The sequence below is a fragment of the Rhipicephalus sanguineus genome, chromosome 5, assembly GCF_013339695.2.
Source record: "Rhipicephalus sanguineus isolate Rsan-2018 chromosome 5, BIME_Rsan_1.4, whole genome shotgun sequence".
NCBI classification, from domain to species: Eukaryota; Metazoa; Arthropoda; class Arachnida; order Ixodida; family Ixodidae; genus Rhipicephalus; species Rhipicephalus sanguineus.
In genome coordinates, this window is record NC_051180.1 from 169,186,022 (window position 1) to 169,210,078 (window position 24,057).

The 24,057-nt window shown below is 46.3% G+C and overlaps 1 protein-coding gene across 1 annotated transcript in view; it reads right to left on the reverse strand.

Moving 5' to 3' along the window:
- Positions 1-1,658: 1,658 nt before the first annotated feature.
- Positions 1,659-24,057, reverse strand: part of LOC119394427 (39S ribosomal protein L32, mitochondrial) — a gene marked incomplete at its 5' end in the record, with an annotated part of 53,560 nt that continues 31,161 nt past the window's right edge. The window contains one exon of the mRNA XM_037661730.2: positions 1,659-1,951. Within this exon, the coding sequence (XP_037517658.1) occupies positions 1,761-1,951 (191 nt within the window). The remainder of the gene's footprint in view (positions 1,952-24,057) is intronic.

Below are 24,057 nucleotides of genomic sequence, written 5' to 3' on the forward strand. Positions count from 1 at the left end.
AGAGCTTGTCCCCAGCATCCCATTTTTTGCCAACACGGCACACCCTACATGGGAGAGGGTCAAAATCCTTCGCCATCTCGGCTCCATGGTGGCACCACTCACTAAATGACCGCTGAAGCAGATGTCCCTGAATACTGAATCAAGTCCACAGCACACATTTCAACTACATTTGTCGCCACATTGAGGAACCTTGAACAACACATTAGGATTCGATGAGCGGTACATAATCTAAGGATTCTATAGCACTTATCCATGCAGTAAAATTGTGCCAACACTCAATAGGCAGCCCATATCTGAGTGAGCTTCTTTCTCAAAGACTGCAACGTTGAGAATCCTAGAGTATCAACATTGTCAGAATACTTGTGCTTAGCAAACACCTCTGCTGCATGATAGTGACGGAGTTCCCCATAGCACATATTTCAGCTGCTGTGCGAGATCTTACTTTTCAACATCGCCTTTATAGTCAGATACAACTTGAAGGGCCAGTAAATAACCCCGCAGTCCCAAATGTGTGATGAAGCTAAAACTATGCATTTGTACGATGTGAACATGCTGCTGCAAGAATTGTGTGAATAAGCACTGTAATAAGAGAGTTGCAGGGTATAGAACAGCCCACTTCAGCTGATTTCAGTTTCTAGCTCGGCCTTCGTGCCCTTCTCAGCACCGAAGAGGGATTGGAGTGGCCTGTCGTCGTGACTACGCCCAATTCGGCAACGTAACACAACGTCAGCGATTACATCATCAGCACGCAGCCAACGACCGAGCAAGACTTCAGAGCGACGCTAGGGTCACCCTAGTGGCAGGGTGGCTTCTGTCAGCCTACTAGTGGCGCAGTGAAAGAAGCGCGATAAATGTGTGGCCAAAACCGTATCACCGCAGGGCCAAGGCGCCATTGAATAGTGCAGAGAACCAATCAATGAAGTCGGTTGCACACGGACAAGATTGTGTCACTGCGCGTACAAGGAGGATTGGTCAGGCGATGGAGAGGGACGTGGGAATTGTTTTTCAAAATGGAGCGCCTGCACGACACTGTGATATTCATAAAATGTGATCGCCGCAGCTTTCTGCCCAAATTGGTGAGCTTGTGTGGGAGATGTAAAACCTGTTTACTGACTCTTTAGGAAGTCCAGAGAGGCCCCGCCAGAATGACCGAAACGAAGCAGCCGATCACCTCTACGACTAAAGAAATAGTCCCGCTCATACACTTGGCAATGTTCTCCGAAGGTAGGGTCACCGGCCCTCCAGCTCATGATGTTAGTCTGGAGTGTGTGCTCATTGGTGCCGTCTTGTGTGCTTCCGCCTTTGAGGAGGAAATGATGCGGACTTCTAAAGCTGTATCCGACCATAGAGGCGGACAGTTTTGAAATGTTTAGAGACTGGTGCACATCTGGGCCTAGTGCAGCCATGTTTTGTTCGCTCCTGTGCAGTCCGCTTCACTATTTATTAGAAAGATACTACTGTTATTTATTCACTACATAAATATTACTATTATTTCCTTTCATTTCCACAAAGTATGAGACTTTTAAGACAAAAACGTGCCGACATCTGAATTATTCATTTTTTACTATATGGGCGCGTGTAGACCCAGCCTCTGGTTTAGGATACAGACAGGTTGGCTCAATAATTTTGAATAGACAGGTTGGTTCAATTATTTTGAATACTGGTCTAAATAGAGCTTTTATTCACTATATTACATACAAAGATCGCTATGGCAAATCACAGAGAAATATTTTTATGACTAATAAGGCCCACAAGGAAGATTATTTCATCAGGTTCTTGCTAAACCATGCTGGTCGGGGCCTGTCTACTTCAGCCACTACACAGTGTCCCTGCTTCTTTTCTCCCCGATATGCAACAACCACTTCAGTTTCCACTGGATCCAGCTTGAGTTTTTGTGCAATGGCGTCACGCAGCTGCTCAGTCTCCTCCTTCACCTTTCCATAGCAATGACCTGCAATGATGCAAAGTGATTTAGGCCACCACATTTTCTGAACATCTATTGTAAAAGAAAAGCAATATTGTAATGCACACCAAGTTATTCACAGTACATTCAGGGTAGCACAACAAAAGAAACAACCAATTTCGAGGAACAATTTAGATGCCAAAGCACCACCAGAAGAGGCAGAATAAAAGAGCGCCACTTGGAGCTGATTTTATTCGGAGGAGAACAGCAAAAAAAATATATGACCCGCACCACACATGTAAACAGCGCCGCCTCACCTAATCATTACACATCAAACACGGGGCACTGCAAAGCCATTTCTAATCGAGCAAAAAAAGTACAAAATTCAAATTCAGACATGCATAAAACCACAGATCTATCACTTATACACAATTCACCTTTCTTTTTATCCAAAAAGCTTCTACTACTTCCAGGGCCAAAGCATCTGAGCTTTTCACAAGAACGGAAACGCCGGAAAACTTCGCCTCACACAAGTAGGACACTCAAGCAGTGTATCCGATGTAAACCAGACCACAACTGAGTGGGATTTCATGCACCATGCCAACCGAGCAATCCACATATGACCGAGCGTGTTTCCTCCCACAGGGGGAGGGCCTCGGTGGTTTAGAAATGCGTGGACATAGGCCAGCCAACTTGCGTGGTGCAGAAAAAACCACAGGCACACTGTACCTGCTAGCCACATTCTTGAGGTTGTGAGCTACCTCATGAACATATAGTATAACCACTGGTCTTTTGAGCATGGGCTGCCTGCTTTTCCTAGTGCCCTTCAACTTTTGAAGGAAGGTTTCGGAAACGGATATGACGACAGAGTTAGGATAGCCAGCTGAATGCTGCCACTTAACCTGACTCATGAAACTACCCTGCATGCTGTGAGGGCAAGATTTCACCAGTGCCCCCTCAAGGCACATGGTGGCAATGGCCCCTTTAACAAGTTTCAAATAGGCCGCATCAAAGGGTAAAAGCTCTTTGCGTGAACGTGGGCGGTAAACCCAGCACACATATCACTGCAAGGAAGTCATGTTCAAGTCTAAAAACTGCAATTTATAGTCAGTCAGAAGCTCATGCGTGAATGAAACACCATTAGCATGTCGCCAGTACAGTGCTAAAATTTCATCCACTGAGTTAGCGGTGGTCACAAAAGGGTTAAGTGTTTAAAATTACTAAAGAATCGTCAATGTACCCACCTAAAGACCTTCAACACCTTTGCATCAACAGGTGCTTGAGCTAATTTTCTGTCAAAGGCTGCTAAAAGCATGTTGCACAACATTGGAGAGACACACAAATCAACACAAATCCCTCTTCGCTGAACATAAAGGGACATGTTCAGCGAATAATGAGGGAGGTGCATCCTATACAAAGGTGCAAGATATATACTGGAAAATACAGTACTCGCACCGAGAACTATTTCTTCACTGCCAATGACGACAGTGTCACCTGCGGTTAACATACCGCAGCAGACATTGCCAGAGCTTTTGACATCGCAGCTTGATGCTTTGGCCAGTGAGAAAGCAGACTGTGCACGCTGCTGCAGTGACTGCCGAAATGCAACATGTGCTTGACGTACTGCAGCACATGAAGACATTGGCGAGGTCATGTGTGCTCATTTTTATGACCAAGAAGGTGACCATGGACGATTCGAGCAAAAAGAAAATGCAAATGGATATTTAAAATTTTTCTGCCACAAATAAGTTTTTTTTAATTTTGGGTACTTTTTGATGGTATGAATTTCAGGAGATAAATTGCAAACCATACTGGTTTAGTATGTTCCTTTGGCTAAAACAATTTTTACAATTAGAAAACACTATTAAAAGACACAACTACCGTGCATCTACAACCGGAACAGCTGGTTTATTTCCACTGGCAGTGATTTCACTCATCCAGAGACAATTTCTTGCTGCAACATAATGACTTGAAACTGTGCATCTTTCACGAGTTCTTTTGTCTTCAATTCAAGCTCTCTTACAAGAGCAGCATCCTATTCTCAATGTCTGACAAGTCCAACAGCTCCCGCTTCTTCCTCTGCAATTCTTCCTTCCATCTGAATCTATTTAGCACGATGAACTACTTCAACCATTGTCTGCAACATCAACTTCTGCACCATGACCAGCTGCAGACACTTTCATAATAGATCAACCACTGTGTTGCGAGCGACTCTTCTTTCATGTTTTTCACAAGACATTCCCTTTCATTTTGCACCAATTAGTCCAGTCAAGCACTCCGCTACATTTCTTGGATATTGAAAATCCTGTCTCCACAGACGAATTGCCACATGAAAGGCAACATACAATCTCCACAAATAGCAGTAGCTCTTTATGAGCACTTCCACAGAGCTCGACCCACAGTGTTTCCAAGTGCTGCATTGTGTGACCAAAGCTTAGTGATCACACTTTTTCAGTGCTGGCCAAGCACACTTGCACAAATGAATGGCTTGCCTTATCCATTTGTAGGCCTGTAAACCACTCGTGCTCTACAAGCACGTTCAGAGCAACGGCCACGTGTCACACACCATCTAGCTTTGACAGCAACCTCCAAGATTCCTTACAGGAATCGAGGCTGGTGTGCTTCCACCATTTGCGTGGTCTCCAATGGAGACAGATTTAATTCTGCAATCTCTAGAAACGTAAGTGACTGGCATTTGGGTGTGGTTATGCCATGCTAACCTTTAAATAAGCCACCAGTAATTAGTGCAGAGCTAACGCCATCTGCCGTTCGGTCGCAATGAATGAGTGGACCCAACCCGGCAAGCCTCTGCTGATACTATTGCTTCTGGCCTAACCAGAATGCCTTCATGCCAAGCTGAGATTGTGACCAAGACAAAAAAGCACAAAATTATCGGCATGAGTAATGTCAGACATCACAAATGAGATATAATGTGTGATCTGTAGAAGCAGAAGTGATGCACTGCTTTTTTTTTACACTTCTGCCTAGCCGTTAACTGTGGTTGTAGTCAAAGAAGTGACTTTTAAGAGCTTTGATCAAAGGTAAAGGTTTCTGGGATGGTTGTGCAGGCTGCCATCAGTCAATTCCCATGACCCGACCAGGATTTTCAAGCAATTACATAACAATTAACTGACTTTTCTAGATATGTTCCAATTCCCCGACTATTCCAGGTTTTTGAAGCTGGTAAACACCCTGCTTGTACAATCAAGCCTGGCTATACCAAACTCGGGTAAATCGAATTATCCTTTATATCAAACTGTTCTCGAAAACAACAATGCTTTAGCATCAATGAGTACCGTAAAATGCCGAGCAAGCCTGCCCCCCCCAACGGGGTGCTTACTCGGTCCCGAACCGAAATTAACGATGGAGGCGAGAGAGCGGCTAATAATAAGAAATGCCCATCCATGTTTCTAATGAAATGGTTTATTTTCTTACTGTTTTTATTCCCTCTCATCACTCTCAAGCCATTGAAGCAGCGACTGGTTTGACCAATATGCGACCGGCCACACGACAACGGAATTTCATAAACAACGTTAGATATGCATTCAGTGTACTCATTGTTGTCGTTCTTTTTTACACAAGCGATGCCTGTCTTCACAAAAAAAGTTGCCGCAGGGGAGGAGGGGGAGGGGGGGCGCTTGCTTGGTAAATGGTGCCTATTTCAGATCTCCCGAAAAAGGAAGGGGGGCGCTTGCTCGTGTGGGGCCACTTGCTCAGCATTTTATGGTAGAAAAATCTATGGCTGCATTGAACACAAATAGCCACAACCCTTGACGCATCGAACATTGGACAATGCGAAATGCCCCTACAAGTTGGCTTTCCCTCATAAGGGGACATCACCACATGCATTCATGAAAACAAGTGGTGCGATTACAAAGGTGCCAAAGAGGGCAAGTAAAAACTACCACTTGTCATTACATGCTTTCTCCCATATTTGCTCGTCACATCCATCGGCCCGGTCACTATTCACTCCTTTGCAATAGACCTTTTTCAAGCGATCCCAGAACCCCCCGCGGGCGTGCGAAGCACTATGGGAAAAGTGTGTATGGCGAGCCCGCCGGCTGTTCCGTCGCTCGCTGCTCGTTGGTGCCGTGGAAGCACCAAATGAAAAAAACGCGTCGCCGCTCGTTGACTATTATTAAATCCTAAATACTACACACGTCTGAACGCACCTGCATGTATTTCTATGCATGAAATGCGAAAGGAATGATGAAGTCAGTGTAGGTATCACCGAGCGGATGTATACCGGATGTAGCAGTTAAGCGGCATGAGAGTTATCACGTGCCCATACATGCAGTCAAAACGTGCTATCGTGAGCAATGTGAGCTGGAACACCGAATTCGTATTTATTCAATGATTGCTTCTTCACAAGCCGCTATGGCATTTAATGTTATAGCGGCTCGTGATCGGGTTTAACCAAACTGTAGGTGTTACACTGCTCAGGTATACAGATGATTTTAAATGACAAGTCACGCGCTGTACAAAGCAGTGAGCACATTCTAAACGTGTTTAAAGAAGGGATGGGACTAGAATTCACTTCAGAGATGCCTTGCTCGGATAATTTGCAGTTTCTTGATACATGCTTTCAAGTTTCACTTCGGAGCATGTTTGCGGGCAGTATAGCCCGCGTTCAGCGAAATCGGTGTTTAATTTCGCGTCGGTGCATTCAAATACAGTGAAACCTCAGTGATACGATCACAGCTCATACGAATTTCGGGGTGATACGAATTTTTCGTAGGTCCCGGCCAAGGCCAATTGGGCTGCAATGCAATGGAGTACGGTTGTTGCGAACCGATTTTCACCCAGCGACGTTTGATACGAACGTTCGCTGCAACCCAGGTACGAATACGCTGTCTGCGCTGTCGCGGAACACGCGCCAAGCACGTGCGAGCGCAGGAGCGCAAGCGTGGGCATGCGCGCCGCACCGCCAAATCGTCAGAATCACGGCGTAGGAAAAACATTTTTCCAAACAAGCACTTACCCGACCCCTGCGGCACTGCACACAATGTACCCTGAATGGTTCCCAAGCCCGGACTGCCCCTTGTGTGGTGGTTATGCGGACTTCGAGCATGTCCTGTGGGGCTGCGCCTCTGCCGGTCCCCCTTTCACCCAAGCGGAAATGAAGAGGCTCATTAAGGCCCAGGACCAGACCTCTCAAATCCTGGCCGTCCAGAGGGCCCGCGCGAGGGCCGTCAGGTTTAACCTGATGGTCCCCGAGTGGGCCTAGCCAGGTGACGTTGAGTTTACTCGCGTCTATTGTGGACCGAATAAAGTTGTTTCACTCACTCACTCACTCTTACGGTCAGAATAAACCTTCAGAGACGCGTCACGGCTTGCGAGTGTCGTGGGTCACAACGCACCTGGTTCATTAATTAAATACACGCGTACGGGCCGTGTATTTACGAGTGCTAGCTGGTATGATTGCCGACATCTAAAAACTTAACTGACAATCGTTCAGGATTCTTCCTGACGTTGCCGCAGCCCTGACAAACAAAAATGAAAATGTACGCCAGCTTTCTTTTGTTGCATGCTAATTTTCCATGCTATTTGGTGAAACGAATTTCGGATGATACAAATATTTGTGGTGGTCCCGTGAGATTTGTATCATCGAGGTTTCACAGTATTGTTAAACGAGGAATTGGGATGTCATGATTACGCACAGCATTGGAAAAAAACTTGCGCACATAAGATGAGCAGTATTTTCCAGCTGCAATGTGATCAAAGAGGCGGGATATCCTGCGTATCGCAGTATCGGTTTGCGAAAATCTGTTCGCATGGCAAAGAAAGATTAACACGGACGTCCTCCATCCGTAAACAATACACTAGAAATATTGCAGTTATTCCACATATGTATAAGAAGTCGCATGGCCTGAAGAACGTAGGGAAGCGATGTGGGGGTGAAGGTTGTGTTTGCCGCCCCAAATAAGCTTATTCGCATTAAGGTCGCAGGGGTTTGCGATGGGCAAAGAAAAATGCGGTCAGAGGCATGCCAATTGTTTTGTAGATTGTGTAGGAGTTAACTACAAATTTCTCTTTCTTGTGTCCACATGTACATCCCCCAGACTGGTCGATGTATTAATACGCGCCTCAGGGAGCATCGGAATTCATTGAATGGAGCCGTCTCATCACGCATCGCTATGTCAGTCATGAAAATGTAATCCCATCTTCGAAAGCACAGTAATTTTGTACCATCAACCTAATCGGACCACGCGAGAAATTTCGGAGGCATGTCATGTCACAAATAACGCCACACTTTGTGTCAGTCAACCTTCTCAGTCGTTACAAGACAAGGAGTTCAGCTTTAATAATCGACTGTAAGCACGCGCCTTGGTTGTTTTGACATTTTGTGCCTCTTTATGACACGCGCGACGCACTCCCATTTTTGTATATATGCTTTTTTTCACGCGCTCAATAAACTTTCAGTTGTGCGTGAGCGCTGGTTTGTGCATTTCCTTCCTTGTACTGCTCCTTTCTTTTTTCGCTCTAAGTATTATTCCAACCTGTAGTTATAGCACCAACGAAGGTAAGTAGGCACTTATCGTTCGTTACATATAGGATGTGAGCGACGCAATGAATGTATCTCATTTCCCCAAATGCCGACTACACTCTCTAATGTACTCTTTAAATATCGAAGCTCACACTGTACTCGTCGACAGTGGTGATGGACACTGATTCCAAATGCCTTCGCGAATCACAGACCGCTCCAAGTTGTACTTTTTTTTTCATTTATGCCGTAAAGCACGCTGGCACCAAAAATAAATAAATAAATAAAAGGTGACGCTTCTGGGCCACTCAACTGCTCCAACAGTGGGACAGATGGAAATCGTCGAGAGGCCGTCGCAGCTAAACACTGAAGTTCGTGATTGAACTGCGCAGTAACATGTTGCACCTTGCCAATTTCAGTGTCTAAGAAGTCCTGGCACGGCGCAAGCGGAAATCTACAGCGCGAGGCCCGCTCGCTCGTCGCGGCGACTGCTGCGGCATACCCACATTTCCCACGAGCGCTTGCGCGCCCGTTGGTGGTGCTCGTGTGCTTGAAAAAGGTCTATTCTTCGCTCCCTTTGTTAACGCAATGGTTGTTGTGAAATGGAAGAACGCAATGTTTTTACATTTCACGCTCAAGATTACTGAAGAACAAGGCCAACATCAGGGCCAAGGCGAATAAGAGACTTCCGGCGCTTGACGAGTATGCGAAGTTTCATATGAAGATGTTGAGGTGCTGTTTACATCAATCCCATATTCGCGCATGCATAACCCGCCCCTGCATATAACCCGTACCACCAACTACTAACCGTGGAAAAATAAAAACTAAAGAAAAAAGGTCCTCCATATGCCATTAAGCTGCTCTCTTTGCAATATCGTGAATCAGTGATATGAAGCAAACATATGCACCGAAATTCGCAACAAAAGTATGGTACGTTCTTTCAAAGATATCTAATTATGTATCTAATTAGGTCCCACATTTTTTAGAGCTCCACATATGTGGGTTTGACTGTACAATCTCATTCAGCCCAGTCCAAGCAAGAGATCAATGTAACCAATTCTAGATTTGTGATGTTCGGTGGTACAGCTTTGGACAGCACTCTTTCAGCTCAGCAGTGAGACAGAAGCCAATTATGAACCCAAATGTATAAACCTTTAGAACAGCTAACTGGTACAGTTAGTGGTGGTTGTGGAGATAGGTTTGCATGAAGTTGACCCTACGAGCGTGACCGATGGGATGCAACGCTCCTCCACCACTGTAGCGCACAAAGACGCTACTGCGCTATGGCCGGGTTTGTCAGCTCTCCGACATGACGCAGAAAACATACTCGAGACAGGTTGTCAACAAACACTGGTTTACTAACCCAAGACGCAGCACTGTGCGACAATCACAGGATTGCAGGCCATACAGGGCAACTCCGCAAGACCGATCAAATATGTTTGCCGGCAGCGCTACAACTATCACACAAAGGAAGCAGTCGAGCGCATGGACAAGAAGCCGCCTGCTAAAGCAGCGCGTGAACTTCTTGTGCAGGCCTGAAAGCAGCAGCCTGCGGTGAGCAAGTTCCAGACAGAAGCATGCTCAGGTGGAGAAGGGGGCTGTCACTGGTGGCCCCCTCCTAAAGACCGGTCCTGGGACAAAAAAAATCGCTCCTAAACTACCAATCGGCACACATTCCAAGTTAGTAAAGAATGGCATCGCTAGGTCATGTATCAGGGCGTCTCTGACAAAGTCTTGCATGCACACGATGGGAAAGTGTTTCCGAACAGATCAAGAGATTGGAAGAAGCCACTTATACTACACCAGTGGTGCACATGGAAGCTCTTAACCCCTTCAGGGTTTTCGCCGTACATGTACGGCAGAAGCTTGCTGGTACCAAAGGGTTTTCGTTGTACATGTACGGCATAGCGTTTATTTTTAAAACGCGCGCCTTTTTCGATCATTTCTCTTGCTTGGCCTGTGCTGCCACACTTCGGGAATACGTGGAATTTTTTTCATGCGCCGATGTCTCTCCGTTGTATTTTTTTTCGCTTCCCAAAACGGCGCGCCGCCTATCGCTTGCCCATCCGAGCGCGTTCGCGGTGCAGCTGGTTTAAAGTGCGCGCCTTTTTCGATGATTTCTCTTGATTGGCATGTGCTGCCACGTTTCGGGAATACGTGGAATTTTTTTCATGCGCCGATGTCCCTCCGTTGTTGCTTTTTTTATGCTTCGCAAAATGGCGCGCCGCGCGCCAGCTATCGCTTGCGCAACCTAGAGCGCCCGCGGCGCGGTTTGGTTTCAAACGCACGCCTTCTCCCAATTCTCTTGCTTGGAATGTGCTGCCACGCTTCGGGAATACGTGTAATTTTTTTAATGCGCCAATGTCTCTCCGTCTTTTTTTTTTCTTTCCAAACAGGCGCGGCGGCTTGTAGTCTCGCATCAGAACGCGCGCACGCGGTCCGGCTAGTTTTGGTTTCGTCCTTCGGGTGGTTTTCGCTTCTTGCGCCCGCAAAGCTGATAGCTGTTTGGTTTCTAATCTCTCAAAGGGTTACCGCTTCTTACTCTCTCGTTTACTGCACCCCGACGCGCGATTTCATCTGTTTCCGTGCGGCGGTAAATTACACAAACGACGCCGCCGTCATTGCGTTTCCTGTTTTGGGGTCTCGGAAAAACTAACTACGTCTTGTTGGCGATAAGACGAAGTATTGCTGTAGCTTTTTCACGCGTTTTGCTTTCCGGAAGGGCGCAGAACCATAGTTTTCTTCCGTGCGCTCACTGACGCCGTTCGCTTACGCTATGGAAGCGCGCGCCGGTTGCGCTGCTGCCGGTGAGTCGAGCAGCGATTCTTCCGATGCGGACCCCAAGTGCCGAATCGGAATCTGATTCATTGGATTTCAGTTCGTCAGACGAGGATTTTTTGACGAGTTCCGACTCCGATGACGATCAAGGAGCGACATCTGAAACACGTGCGCGGGGAGCCATGTTTCAAAGACTATCACACGCTGAAAAGTTTTTAGTGTTATAGCACGAGCGTTTTTAACCGGAAACGTACTCTGGTGCGCTTATTTTTGTATGTTTTGAGCTATGTTTAATACAATGCATAATTTTGTTCATAAAAAACTGTGAAGCTTTTTTTTAGGATTCTGCTTGATTTTACTACGGATAAACCATATGTATGTAACAACAAAACTGATTTTTTTTGTCACTTTATGGTCACGAAAAAAAATTTTAGACAATTTTTTTCTTAAATAGAATCGTCTGAGGAATTTATTTCAGCAATAAAAAAATTACACATTTTTGGACTAGATTTCGCGAAAAAATTCGACCCTCAAAGGGTTAAAATGGTCAAGGTCAAAAAAATAAGGTGAGGACGAAACATACAAGAATACCATTGCCCTCCCGTATGTTCATTCTGTGTCACACAGGCTAAATAGATAGGAAACAGGTACAGAATAAAGGTGATGTTTTTGGTGCAAAACAAGTTGAGTGAAATTTGTTCAAGTATAGAAAAGAAGACTCAAGGAAAAAATGGCAGCTACCAGTCAACGTGCACGGTGAAATATCAACAGAGGTTTGTCAACTGCATAAGCGTGGTGGTGTACAAGACACTTATTTCATGCGGACAAATGTACATAGGACAGACAGGGCGGTGTTTTAACAAAAGGTTAAGCGAAAAAAATGGACAACCTGAAAGGTATCTCTGGATGCTTTCATTTGGCAGCGCACTGAGGAAATTACAAGGACAGCACATGTCGTCCTTTGTTCGACCAAGCTACCGTTTTGTATAGACACAAGGGTACCCTATCTAGAGAAATCATGCAAGCATTCTACATAAAAAAAGAAGGAAGGCAACAGCGTAAGCTGGCCATCTGTCGCCCTTCTATGACAGAGAGGTAGCACTTCTGGACTTCGGGTGAGCAGAAAAAGGACTGACACATAGAAACTCTTTCTCATCTTTTCTCATATTTAATTTTTGCAAGTATGTATGCCGCAGTTACTGTGCGCAGGAGCGCAAGTGTGGCCTTCCCTACATTGACACATTTCTTGAAAAAAAAAAATTCAGTTGATAGTCAGCGCTGTGTCCCGTCGTGTGTGCCTTAGCTTTTCCTAGTTCTTGTCACGCTGTGACATAATGAACAAAATCTTGGTTTTATTCAGAAGCGGTTGCCACGTGTTATTGTTACCTACTTTACACTTCCTACAATGCTTAGACACGTGTGAATAGCCATCTGTAGAGCAATTGTTAAAGGGGCACCGACATCAAATTTACGCATGTCAAGATTTTTGCATCCACGAGTAGTTATCGATCCCCTAGTAGTTATTCGTGACTTAAGATGCAACTGAGGGTCGAATAATCTGTTTTATTGATTTATATCCTCAGTATCTAGCACAATTCAAAACGGCCGGCAGGTCCACCATTATTTAGCGCTGGCAGTGCTTCCTCGCAGTCACCTCCAGACCGCGCCCCAGCTGACAGCTTGCCTACAGAAAGGAGTCACGTGAGACGCAGCCGCTCAGCTAACATCTCGTCTGCTAAGCGTGCACGATCAGTCATGCCTTGTCACCAGCATCGCCTCTGTCAAAAGTGTCAACTAGTGTTTAAGACGACATTCTGGAACTCAGAATCGCCAAGATACGTGACGTTGCAGATCATTTTCGCTTCAACCCTTAGCAATACAGCAATTCAAAAATGGATGTCGTTCCAAGCAGCAATTAGGAGGTGCCTGGGGACGCACGCTCGAGTCATCCTCGCTGGCATGTCTCAATTAGCTATATCAGAGAATTTTAGCGTGCCTGGCATTCCGGTATACGCAAGAGGGTTTATGGAATATCGGTATAGTGACTGCACACCAACAGAGAAATGTTCTTCTTTGCCCAGCCAGATGGCCTCACCTATCCGGCCTCTCACGGTTATGGCTGCAGTAACCCAGTATTACGCTACCGCAAAAAAGCATATGGACAAACTGAAATTCACTATTAATGCTGCCTGCGTGTTACTTGTTGGCGATTATATATTTATTTCTATACGCCACTCCACTTGATAGTGTGAGGTCGTGTTGACGTGCACCAGGGTGTCGGAACGGAACGAAAACCAAAAACGAAAAACGAAAAAAACGATATTTAGGACCGGAACGAAAACGTAACCGAAACTTTATCTATTATTTTGTTCCGGAGTGAAAACGAAATTTTTTCAATCATTTTTCGGTTCACGAGAAAACTTCGCAATCCGGAGCAACTGAACTCGTGCACTGTGAGCATATCTTAGGGTACGTTATTAGCGCGTACCTCAGGCAGGAATTCCAAAGCAAACATATGTTAAAATTGTGCGAAAAACGAAAACAGTGGAAACCAGAGATGTTTATATTAACGCAAGTGGATTTTTGCGCGCCTGTCACGCAGGCCAAAGTGAAGAGGGCGTTGTCGGCGCTGAAGTTTGTTACAGCGAAAGCTGTTATGAGATCACAACAGCTGATTTTGGCGCCATAGTTGTCCACTGCCACCGGTGTCCATGACTGCTAACACGTGATATAAAAAATGATAAATGAGAAACAAATTTCTAGGATAGGATGGCATTTCAACCCGCGCCCTCTGCGTGGCAGTCGGGTCTTCCACAACAGTGTCACGCTAGTGCTTCTGTGCTTGAGAGGAGCGCTTGACAAGCGTTAGTGCTGACGAGCAGTGCGGCCCAGTGTTCCGTATTCAATACAAAGGCACAAGGTGCCCGAGTGGTGCACTGTTCCAACTAATACCAGTAGATCTAGAGGGTCTTATTCCTCATTAACCAAATCTTATTTTTCTCCATATTCACAACCGCTCCAGACGCATGGCAGAACTGCTTAGTTTTCTTGAATACTACTTTTGTCAGCATAAAAATAGGCTACGTCATCATTTTAGCATTAACACGTTTAAGCATACACAATATAAAAACACCACCATTCGTTCAAACATGCTGACCATGCAAATACTATAGGCAGCGGGAGAACTGCCCCTATGGGAATTAGTAGGGTGGTTGTACTGCACGAGATATGTAATCAAGCTACTATCCCTCGATCTTGGTAACCTGTTTTGCGTACTCTTGCAGTTCTTAATGCATCTGATGCATACCTGCCAAGTTTGGAGAAACGGAATCCGGGAGATCTACTCAACGGGGGGGGGGGGGTACTGCGATAGCAATTATAGTGGTCGCCGCTGATCTGTACAGAGTCCAAACCGATAACAACGCTTACGCATCGTCTGTTTCACGTGCGAGTAAAAGCGCACTAGCGCTAGGGAGAACGCAGTTGAAGCAGAGATGAAACGACCCGGCCGTCACCGTCGCGCGAAGGGCACATGCGATAACATCGCTCCGCGTGCGAGGCCTGTCGTCGCTTGCTAACCAGTTATTTCGTCGGGAAAGATTTTGTGTGTACACAAACGCATCACCTACGAAATACTGATGGCTGATATAACCTATAACACATTTAGGATGTGGCCAGACGTGGCCAGACAAAGCACTGGACGCACGGGGCAAAACTGGATTTCCGGGAGATTTTCCTATGACCCGTACAACCGGGAGAAACGTTCAAAATCCAGGAGTCTCCCGGGTAATCCGGGAGACTTGGCAGGTATGCTGATGACATCAGCTTTATGGGGCGTTCATTCTTAACTCGATAAAACTATCAAGGTGCCTTTCTTATGTGGAGGAATTACATTGATGGAATTGAACTGCCCGGCCATTCCCAGAGTCTGAATGCGCTAAGTTTTTTCATTCCGAGGAATTGAAAGGAATAGAATTGCAGCAAGTCCTAATTCCCCGCAATGGAATTGAAATGGAATGGAGGCGCCCATTCCGCCACACTGCTTCCCACCCACTGCAAAGTGCTCAGCCATAATTCTTTATCATCATCAGTCACAGCGCAAAGTGCACATAATGCCTCACATATGTGTAGCGTGTACCACGAGACTCCGAAGAATGACGAAAAATGACATAGTGAGAACTTCTCTACTTCAGAAGAATTGGGATGATTTATGACGTAGTGGGTACCTTGCATGTGTACTTGTATTATTGCCCCAAGAGACTCTCAAACGGGCTCTACAAAGCCCGCTCTTCCAGCTTTCGTTGTGACTGTGCTGCGTGTGTCACGCAGGCCTGGCGATCTCTTTATGAGAACAGCGGTCTCGCACATCAGAGAGTACACTCAATGACGTGCTGCTTCTGAGATCGTGCTCACTCCCTTGACACAAAGCATTGAGCCCACTGAAAAATTCGTATTTGTCTTTTGAGAAAATAAATCCTATGACTTTGAAATTAATACTGGTTTGTGCTAGTTGGTAGAAATTCGTGGTACAGTTACTTCCGCTCCTCTGAAGAACGTATTTTACCCTTGTCCAACTTTCCTAAAAGCAGGGCAAGTAACTACATCACAAGTCCAATGTTCGTAATGATTACCTTAACTTCAAATTTTTCCATAAAAAATACCGTTACGAACCGTTACGGAACGTTTTTTTTTTTTCGTTCCGGAACAGAAACGGAACGGAACTTTTTGCGGTGGAACGAAACTAAAACCGAAACGAAAAACATTTCGTTCCGACACCCTGACGTGCACCATATGCATAGGTCGGCAAAAACATTGGAGCTCACTCAGACTCACTCAACAAATACATTCTGCTCTGAGGGCTCACTCTGACTCAGACTCACCAAAATTTTCCTCAACCAGACTCACTCGGACTCAAACCGGACTCGCTCGGACTCAAACTCACCAATATATTACTCAGTCGGACACACTCAGACTCATGGCTCGACTTGAGTCGGAGTGAGCCTGAGTGAGTCAACTTATGAGTCCGTGAGCGTAAAACTGCCTTTTTCAATCTTGCTCTTTAATGCCAATATCTCACGTAGTCGGTAGTCTTCCATACGCCTTTTGACCTTACACCTTCAACTACGAGTTATCACTGCTCCAGTAATCCAGTAAGGAAATTTTTATGAAATACCCGACTCAGACAAGACTTTTATCAAGAACTTTCCGTGAAAGAGTATGCGAGGAGGAGGTGATGGCACAATTCACGTCTCTGATCAATAAATATTGAGGTGGCTCATGAACATGAGTGCGTTGGGATATGTGTGAATAGACTTGAGTATTAACGTAAGCCGATATAAGGCTGAAACTAATGCTGAAGATGAATAGATACGACTATAGGTCGGCGATAAAAGGTGGAACCAACTCAGACTCACTCAAGAAATATAGGTAGTTTGTGCTTAGGGCTCACTCTGACTCAGACTCGCCTAGATTTTCCTAACCGGGCTCACTCTGACTCAGACTCACCAAAAAAATTCAGCAGATCCCACGTACCGAGGGAATCGACGTTATGCGAAGCATGCGCAGGATGGTGACTATGGCGTAATGTTTCACTTTGGGCGAAACGTTACGGAATGACGCTAGAGAAATGTGGAAGTGGTATACGCACACTTATATGTTGAAGAGTCGCATATGTATTATATAACCAGTTGTTTACAGTTGCGTAACGATGCCAACAGTAACATGGGTGTTACCAACACCAGACGCGGTAAGCTGATATGTAGTGCTTATATTCTTCAATACTGGATATCGCGAATCCGAACAGGACAAAGAAGGAACACAGATGCACAGGACAGGTTTTACTCGCAACTAAGCTTTATTCAGGAAAGTTTAACCTAGATATATACACAGCCGAGTGGCATGCACAGGCGCACTGCACGGACGATACCGTCACAGTTGCAGTTGTTACAGTTGCGTTAAGTTGTTATGCTTATATTTGTCCGTGATGACGAAGAACACATGCAGCAGATCGGGATGGACTTGCTGGGGCCATTTCTGACATCAACGGGCGGCAACAAGTGGATCGTTGCAGCCATGGACTACCTTACCTGCTACACTGAAACCAGGGCCCTGCCTAAAGGTAGTGCCGCTGAGGTAGTGACAAGGTGGTTAAAAAAAAAAAAAATTCTGGAGTGGAAGCTCTCGCAACGCCTTGCCAGCAGAAGTGAAGCCAGCTTATGCCCCAAAAGATCTCGGAAACATGCTCTTTTCTGGTGGTGCTTACTTAGAGATCAAATTGCTTTGATCCGTTAGTGTAAATACTACGTTAATTATATAATAAGAGATCGTGGTTGCCGACAGAAGTAACCCGTCGAGAGGAGTATTGGCAATTGATCTCCAATAAAATTTGCCATGACCTGGAGGCTTATTTATGAAAACTAGTAACACAAAGACACACTTGGAGCAGTATCTGAGCTGTAAAACCAGGGCTCTGCCTAAAGGTAGTGCCGCTGAGGTAGTGACAAGGAGGTTAAAACAAAAAAATTCTGGAGTGGAAGCTCTCGCAACGCCTTGCCAGCAGAAGTGAAGCCAGCTTATGCCCCAAAAGATCTCGGAAACATGCTTTTTTCTGGTGGTGCTTACTTAGAGATCAAATTGCTTTGATCCGTTAGTGTAAATACTACGTTAATTATATAATAAGAGATCGTGGTTGCCGACAGAAGTAACCCGTCGAGAGGAGTATTGGCGATTGATCTCCAATAAAATTTGCCATGACTTGGAGGCTTATTTATGAAAACTAGTAACACAAAGACACACTTGGAGCAGTATCTGAGCTGTAAATGTTGCCATATTAAACTCGTCTGGCGTGCGAGGAAAACGCTCGCTTTCCTTCGCCGAACGCCGATGGTTTATCGTGCCCCTACTAAGATGGCGGGCGCAGCTGCCATCTTTTGGTGGGCACGGCTTCACTCTTGCGCAATAATCGCCACTCCAGCAGTTCTTTTTTAACCTCCTTGGGTCGTGAAGTTCTTCACCGAGAACATCCTACTGCGTCACGGTGCCCCGAAAGTCCTTATTATTGACATGGGTATGGCTTTTACAGCAGACCTAATACAAGCGATCTTGAAATACAGCCAGACAGCTCACTGACACACAACTGCCTACCAACTGCTGATAAATGGCCTCACCGAGCATCTGACATGCCTCGCTTACATGCTGGCAATGTACGTCAACATCAAACACAACACTTGGGACGCCATTCTTCCGTATGTAACTTTTACTTACAGCACAGCAGTGCAAGAAACACAGATCTGATGTGAGAAGTGCGCGAGTGTGACCAAAGGCGCCGGTGCAAGGAACAAAAAGACAACAACTGAATGTGCGGACGCAAGCTCTCGTGATGGAAAATCAACGAAGAAGACAATCTGCAAATGGGGCGTGCAAAGTTACGCAAGACGAACTCCACCAATGAGGAGTCCCTATGCTGGGTTGGAAGAAACATGGATGTAGAACGAGATGTGACGGAGTGAAGAAGGCGACCAGGGCATGGGAGTGGCGCCTGGCAGAGTTCCTGTGTCGAGGCCGCTGCAGGCTCCCACTTGGACACAGATCCAAGCTTCTTCAATCATCTGGCGTTGGCCAGGTTCTTCCCATCGTCTGGCGTTGGCCAGGCAAGCCTGCGTCTCCGGCTCAAAGTCCAAGCATCGGATGATGAATGCCGAAAGGTTGCTGACATCGACTCGCCCGACACTACCTTGCCTCAGAGCAGCGTCTTGCTCTGAGTCTACCATGTGAGCGTCCCTACTGCATCCTGAGCCATCGCTGTCTGCGCTAGCATGTCTCTGCTGTGGGTCTGCATCTACTGAACGGTGACACTGTCCTTTTTTCCTGAACAAATCTTCTGTGAACTGTCAGTGTCTTTTAATATTTTCCTACTCCTGTTAACTTCTTTTCCGTTTTGCATGATCTGTTCTTTTTTTTTGTAACTTGCCCTCTTTGTTTTCTGTTGTTTAAACATATTGTGCTTGGTTTCCTGTGTGCACAAACGCTCTTGTCTCCATTCTTGATGACGGTTATACAATTCCCTATCCTACGAACATACATGTGAGTGAATTGATTCAATAGCCTCATGACAATTGGCATCCGTGGTGACAGGATGAGATCATTTTGTGCAAGTTATTGCTTTGCACAAGGAAAGAAAATGAGTGTCAAAGTTAACGGCGTTGGTGATGCACATGGAGATAGGAGATGAGTTGAGGTCATGGCTGGAGGAACAGGAGGAACGAGGTCGCAAAGATAGGGCAACCAAACGAGAGGCAAGAAAGCAAAGGAGAACATAGGTGGAGTTGGAACAGCAACTTGAGGCAGAATGTCAGAACACTATTCAATTGCGTCTTGGATTTCCTGAGGTGGAAGGTGCCAGAGATGCCGCGGCATCAGACCAAGGTAGACAAGTGCGAGCACCATTTAAGGGGAGATGCGGGTCGAAAAACGCGAGTTTTCTAAAAAATTATCGATTCTTTGTTTTCACCTGTTTTGTTAAGATTAGTACCTCTACTGTTCTGAAAAAAAATATCAATGTCGAGACTCAACTGGAAATGCTTTAAAATTGCGTCTAAAGAGCACAAGGTGGCTGTCAAAAGGCCGAAAGTGTGTCATCTTCGAGCACCTTGCCGCTGATAATGCGCCGCCGCTCGCCATTGTCGACCGCATGAGGCGAAGAACCGAGCCTCACTGTTCAAATAACGACGGTTTCCCGCGCTGCTGCAGCGCAAGAAATAATAAAGAGAAGCACGCTTTTGCCGCCTTTTTCGAGCGCCGCGACTGGCTTTAAATCACGTGGTACGGATCGGGAGCCGCCATTGGCCGCTGCGCGCCTCTGTGTGCTGTGAAGCCTACTTGCAGGATCCGTGTCTCGTCCAGCAGCGCAGCTGAACAACGCTTTTCTTAAGTGCTTATCCGTTATGGATGAAGAAAGCCGTAGGAAGCGCGGTCACCGGTCTGTGAAGTTTCACGCGACACACAAATTTCGAGGACGCCAGCGCAAATCAAAGCCGAACACTCAAACCACGAAAAGATCGTCTGCTGCCGCAAGGCGTAGTGGCAGTGACGCCGATGCGTCTGACGAGTTTGCCGCGGCATTCGAATATGTGAGTGCCTCCCAGAAAAAGATCGGACTCTTCGAAGACGGAGAAAAATCACAGGACGACGAGTCTTCGTTGATTGCTGATATGACAGCACTGAACATGTTGGTTTAATCGAGGGCACTCCAGTTTTGAACGTGTTCTGGAAGAGCTTAGCGCGCTCCCGCCTCATGATCTGGTTGCTCTTGGCACATCATGGGACAGCACACGCCAGAAAAAAATGTCTCGAAAACTAACAGGAGAAGCAAGGGCTCGTCGGCGTGCGCTGAAGAAAAAAATCTCTTGTCGAGGAGTCAGCTCGAAAGAGCCGTGAGGGCCAAACCTATGGTGCTGGCGCATTTTAATGGCAGTGGCCACTACAAGGAGGATTGTTCTTTCTTGTGTACAAATTTCGTCGCATTCAATGACATCTTTGATAAATAAACCTGCAATTTTGACTTTAAAACTCGTTTTTCTCAAAACACAAATTTTGGCATTTTTGTCAATGTGCCCCCTCCTTTTTCGGGTACTTCTGGTGCTCAGATCTGTATGAAATTTCTCCCACATTTTTTCCAAAGTACGAGAAATGCAATTATCTAGTTTAAGTTTCAATATTCTTATTATATAATAAAAAAAGTTATGTAAACTTTTACTAGGGTAGGAGAAATATGAACTTCCCACGTTAAAATTTTTCACGTCTAGTACATATTTTGTATGGACTTCCTGATTAGTTATTTGCATTCCACACTTTAATTGAAACATTATGAACTATCAATTGTAAAAAATTATTGAAGTTTAGGTCTGAAAAGAGGGGGGGGGGCAAAAGGCTTAAGTTTTTCACTTTGTCATGTTGCAGAACTAAAAGTATGCAACTTGCTAGAAAACTAATTATATATTTGAAATCAGCATAAAAAAGTTCTATAAGCAGCTCAAGTTTCATTGCTCTAGGGTGAATATTAAAGAAAAAGTGTCTTCGAGTAGCATCTCCCCTTAACGTTAACGTGCACAATTCCATACTAGGATTTAATGAAAACTGGCATTACCTGAGATGCTTACTTAAAGAGATTTGAGAATGTCGCCACCAGTCACGAATGGCCTTGGGATAAGTGGACTCAGCACTGAGTCTGTGCCTGGCCGGGAAGATCTCAAGGTGTTTGGTCGTTTGTCACCAGAAGAGGCATTTGACTGCGAGAAATAATAATAATAATCATATCTGGGGTTTAACGTCCTAAAACCATGATACGATTGCGAGAGACGCCGTAGTGGAGGGCTCCGGAAATTTCAACCACCTGGGGTTCTCTAACGTGCACCTAAGTCTAAGTACACGGGACTCAAACATTTTTGCGTCCATCGAAAATGCTGCCGCGGCGACCGAGATTCGATCCCTTGACTACGAGAAAGCGAAGTTGGCATTACTGCAGCGATTTCGTTTCATGGCGAAGGGCTACCAGGAGAAGTGCCGGCACAGCAAACATGAAGATGGCGAAACGGGCAAGCAGTAGGCAACAAGATTAGCAAGCTTTTCTGACAGATGGGTGGAGATGTCCAAGATGGAAAGGGAATAATTGTCCATTCAAAATCTCATGGTGGCTGAGCAGTGTTTTGTGTTTGGTTTCTTGTGTGCACAAATGGTGTGCGCCTCTTTTCTTGATAATGGTTACATGATTCCATATTATACAAACCTACACAATGATTCAATAGTCTCGTGACAACCGCACATGGCTCCACTCAAGCTGGTCTATAGAAGGAGCCTGGCAACGACGCTCAATGCAATGCTGCCAACTGCCACCAACAAAGACAATCTCGTCATTGCACTTATTTGAAACTGGCCAAAGAAGCTCTACAGCTCGCCCGCCAACGTATCCAGAACCAGCAGAGGATCGACAGCTGTCACTATAATCTTCGACAAAGCCACATGGAATATCAGCCCAGTGACCGTGTGTGGGTCGGGATGAGAATACGTATGCCGATGCGGACTTAGTGAGAAGCTTCTGCGCCGATATTTCGGCCCTTACAAGGTACAGTCGACGTCCGATTTCCCAGACGCCCGAAATTCCGGACATGCCCGATTTCCCGGACTCATCTGTGGCACCGTCAAGTTCCCCATAAAGTCAATGTATTAAAAAGTCCGAAATTCCGGACGCTTATAGCCTTCGCCATCCGATTTCCCGGACTTTTTACTGTTAACCGCCGACCCAAAGTCACCACAGACGCCGCCATTTTGGTTGTTTTCATATCCTCGAACCCACCATACTCGCATCGCAGGTGTGGCCAGCAGCACCGCCGCACCGCACCGCGGATGCCGTAACCTTGAAACCGCACGTGTCAATCCGTTGCCAGCCGTAGTTTATCCAAGCCAAACCTCACTGTGCTCGTTCACGTGTTGTTTTGTCAGCTCTGCCAGCTCTGCGGTCGTGTCTGCGGTTGATCGTTTGCTGCTGCGCACTATCTTCAGTGATCACGTTTCCCGACCGTCAGCATCCACCGAATTCCTAGCTGTTTCGTGTTGCGCTTTTCGTCGAGGGGATTCGCCGTTTACAGCGATGGCACCGACTGCTCCTTCGTCTTCGTCCGCGCCTTCGAAGCGCACAAAGTCCCCTCGTAGGCTCACGATGGAGAAGAAAGCCGCCATCAGTCCAAAGCGGTCGGTCGCAGACAGAGGTGGGGAGGGAGTTCGGAATTTCGAAGCAAACTGTATCGGACTTCATCAAAAACAAGGCGAAGATCTTGGAAGTGGCTGCCAAATCAACCGGGGCTGGAAGGAAGAATGTGAGTCACAGTGTTTACTCGCAGCTCGAGGAAGCGCTCCTCGTGTGGCTCAGTGCCATGATCGCTAAGAAAGTCCCGGTGTCAGGCGACATCCTGAAGCAGAAGGCAGAGGTTTTCGCGCTTCAGATGAACGTGAAGGACTTCAAGTTCAGCGATGGATGGCTTCGCAATTTCAAGAGCCGCAATGACTTGAAATTCAAGAAGATGTGCGGAGAAAGCGGCGCCGTCGACGATTCCGTTGTCGCCGAATATCGGGATGGAAAGCTGCAGTCCTTGCTTCAGCAATTTCCACCTAATGATATTTTCAACTGCGACGAAACTGGACTGCTTTACAAGCTGCTGCCAGAGAAAACGCTTGCATTTGCTGGTGACCCCTGCCACGGCGGCAAGCACAGCAAGGAGCGGCTCACTGTCCTCGTTAGCAGCAACATGTCAGGCAGCGAGAAGCTTCCGTTACTTGTAATAGGCAAGTCGAAGCATCCAAGCTGTTTCAAGGGGGCAGTAACTCTGCCTGTTCTCTATGAAGCTAACAAGAAGGCGTGGGTAACGCAGCAGCTATTCGAAGCGTACGTGCGCAAGCTGGACAAAAGGTTCGAGCAGCAAGATCGAAGAGTTCTGCTGTTTGTGGATAACTGCGCTGCGCATGGCCACATCAAGGACCTAAAGGCTGTACAGATTGAATTTCTGCCGCCGAACACCACAGCAATCCTGCAGCTGATGGACCAAGGCGTGATTTGTAACTTGAAGCATCATTACAAATCACGCGTGCTCAGCCGCATGGTGCTCTGCTCCGACAGCGGGAAAAGCTACGCTGTTGACCTCAGGTCTGCCGTTGGCATGCTAGCGGAATCGTGGAAGGCGGTTACGCAAGAGACTCTGCGGAACTGTTTTCGCCACGCGGGCTTCACACTCGACGCCGACACGGCCGTCTCGCCCCAAGTGGACAGCATGTGTGACGAACTGCCATCCGCGGACGTTGCCTTCGACGATCTGCGCGCTGCCGGCGTGTTGATTCCAGCCGG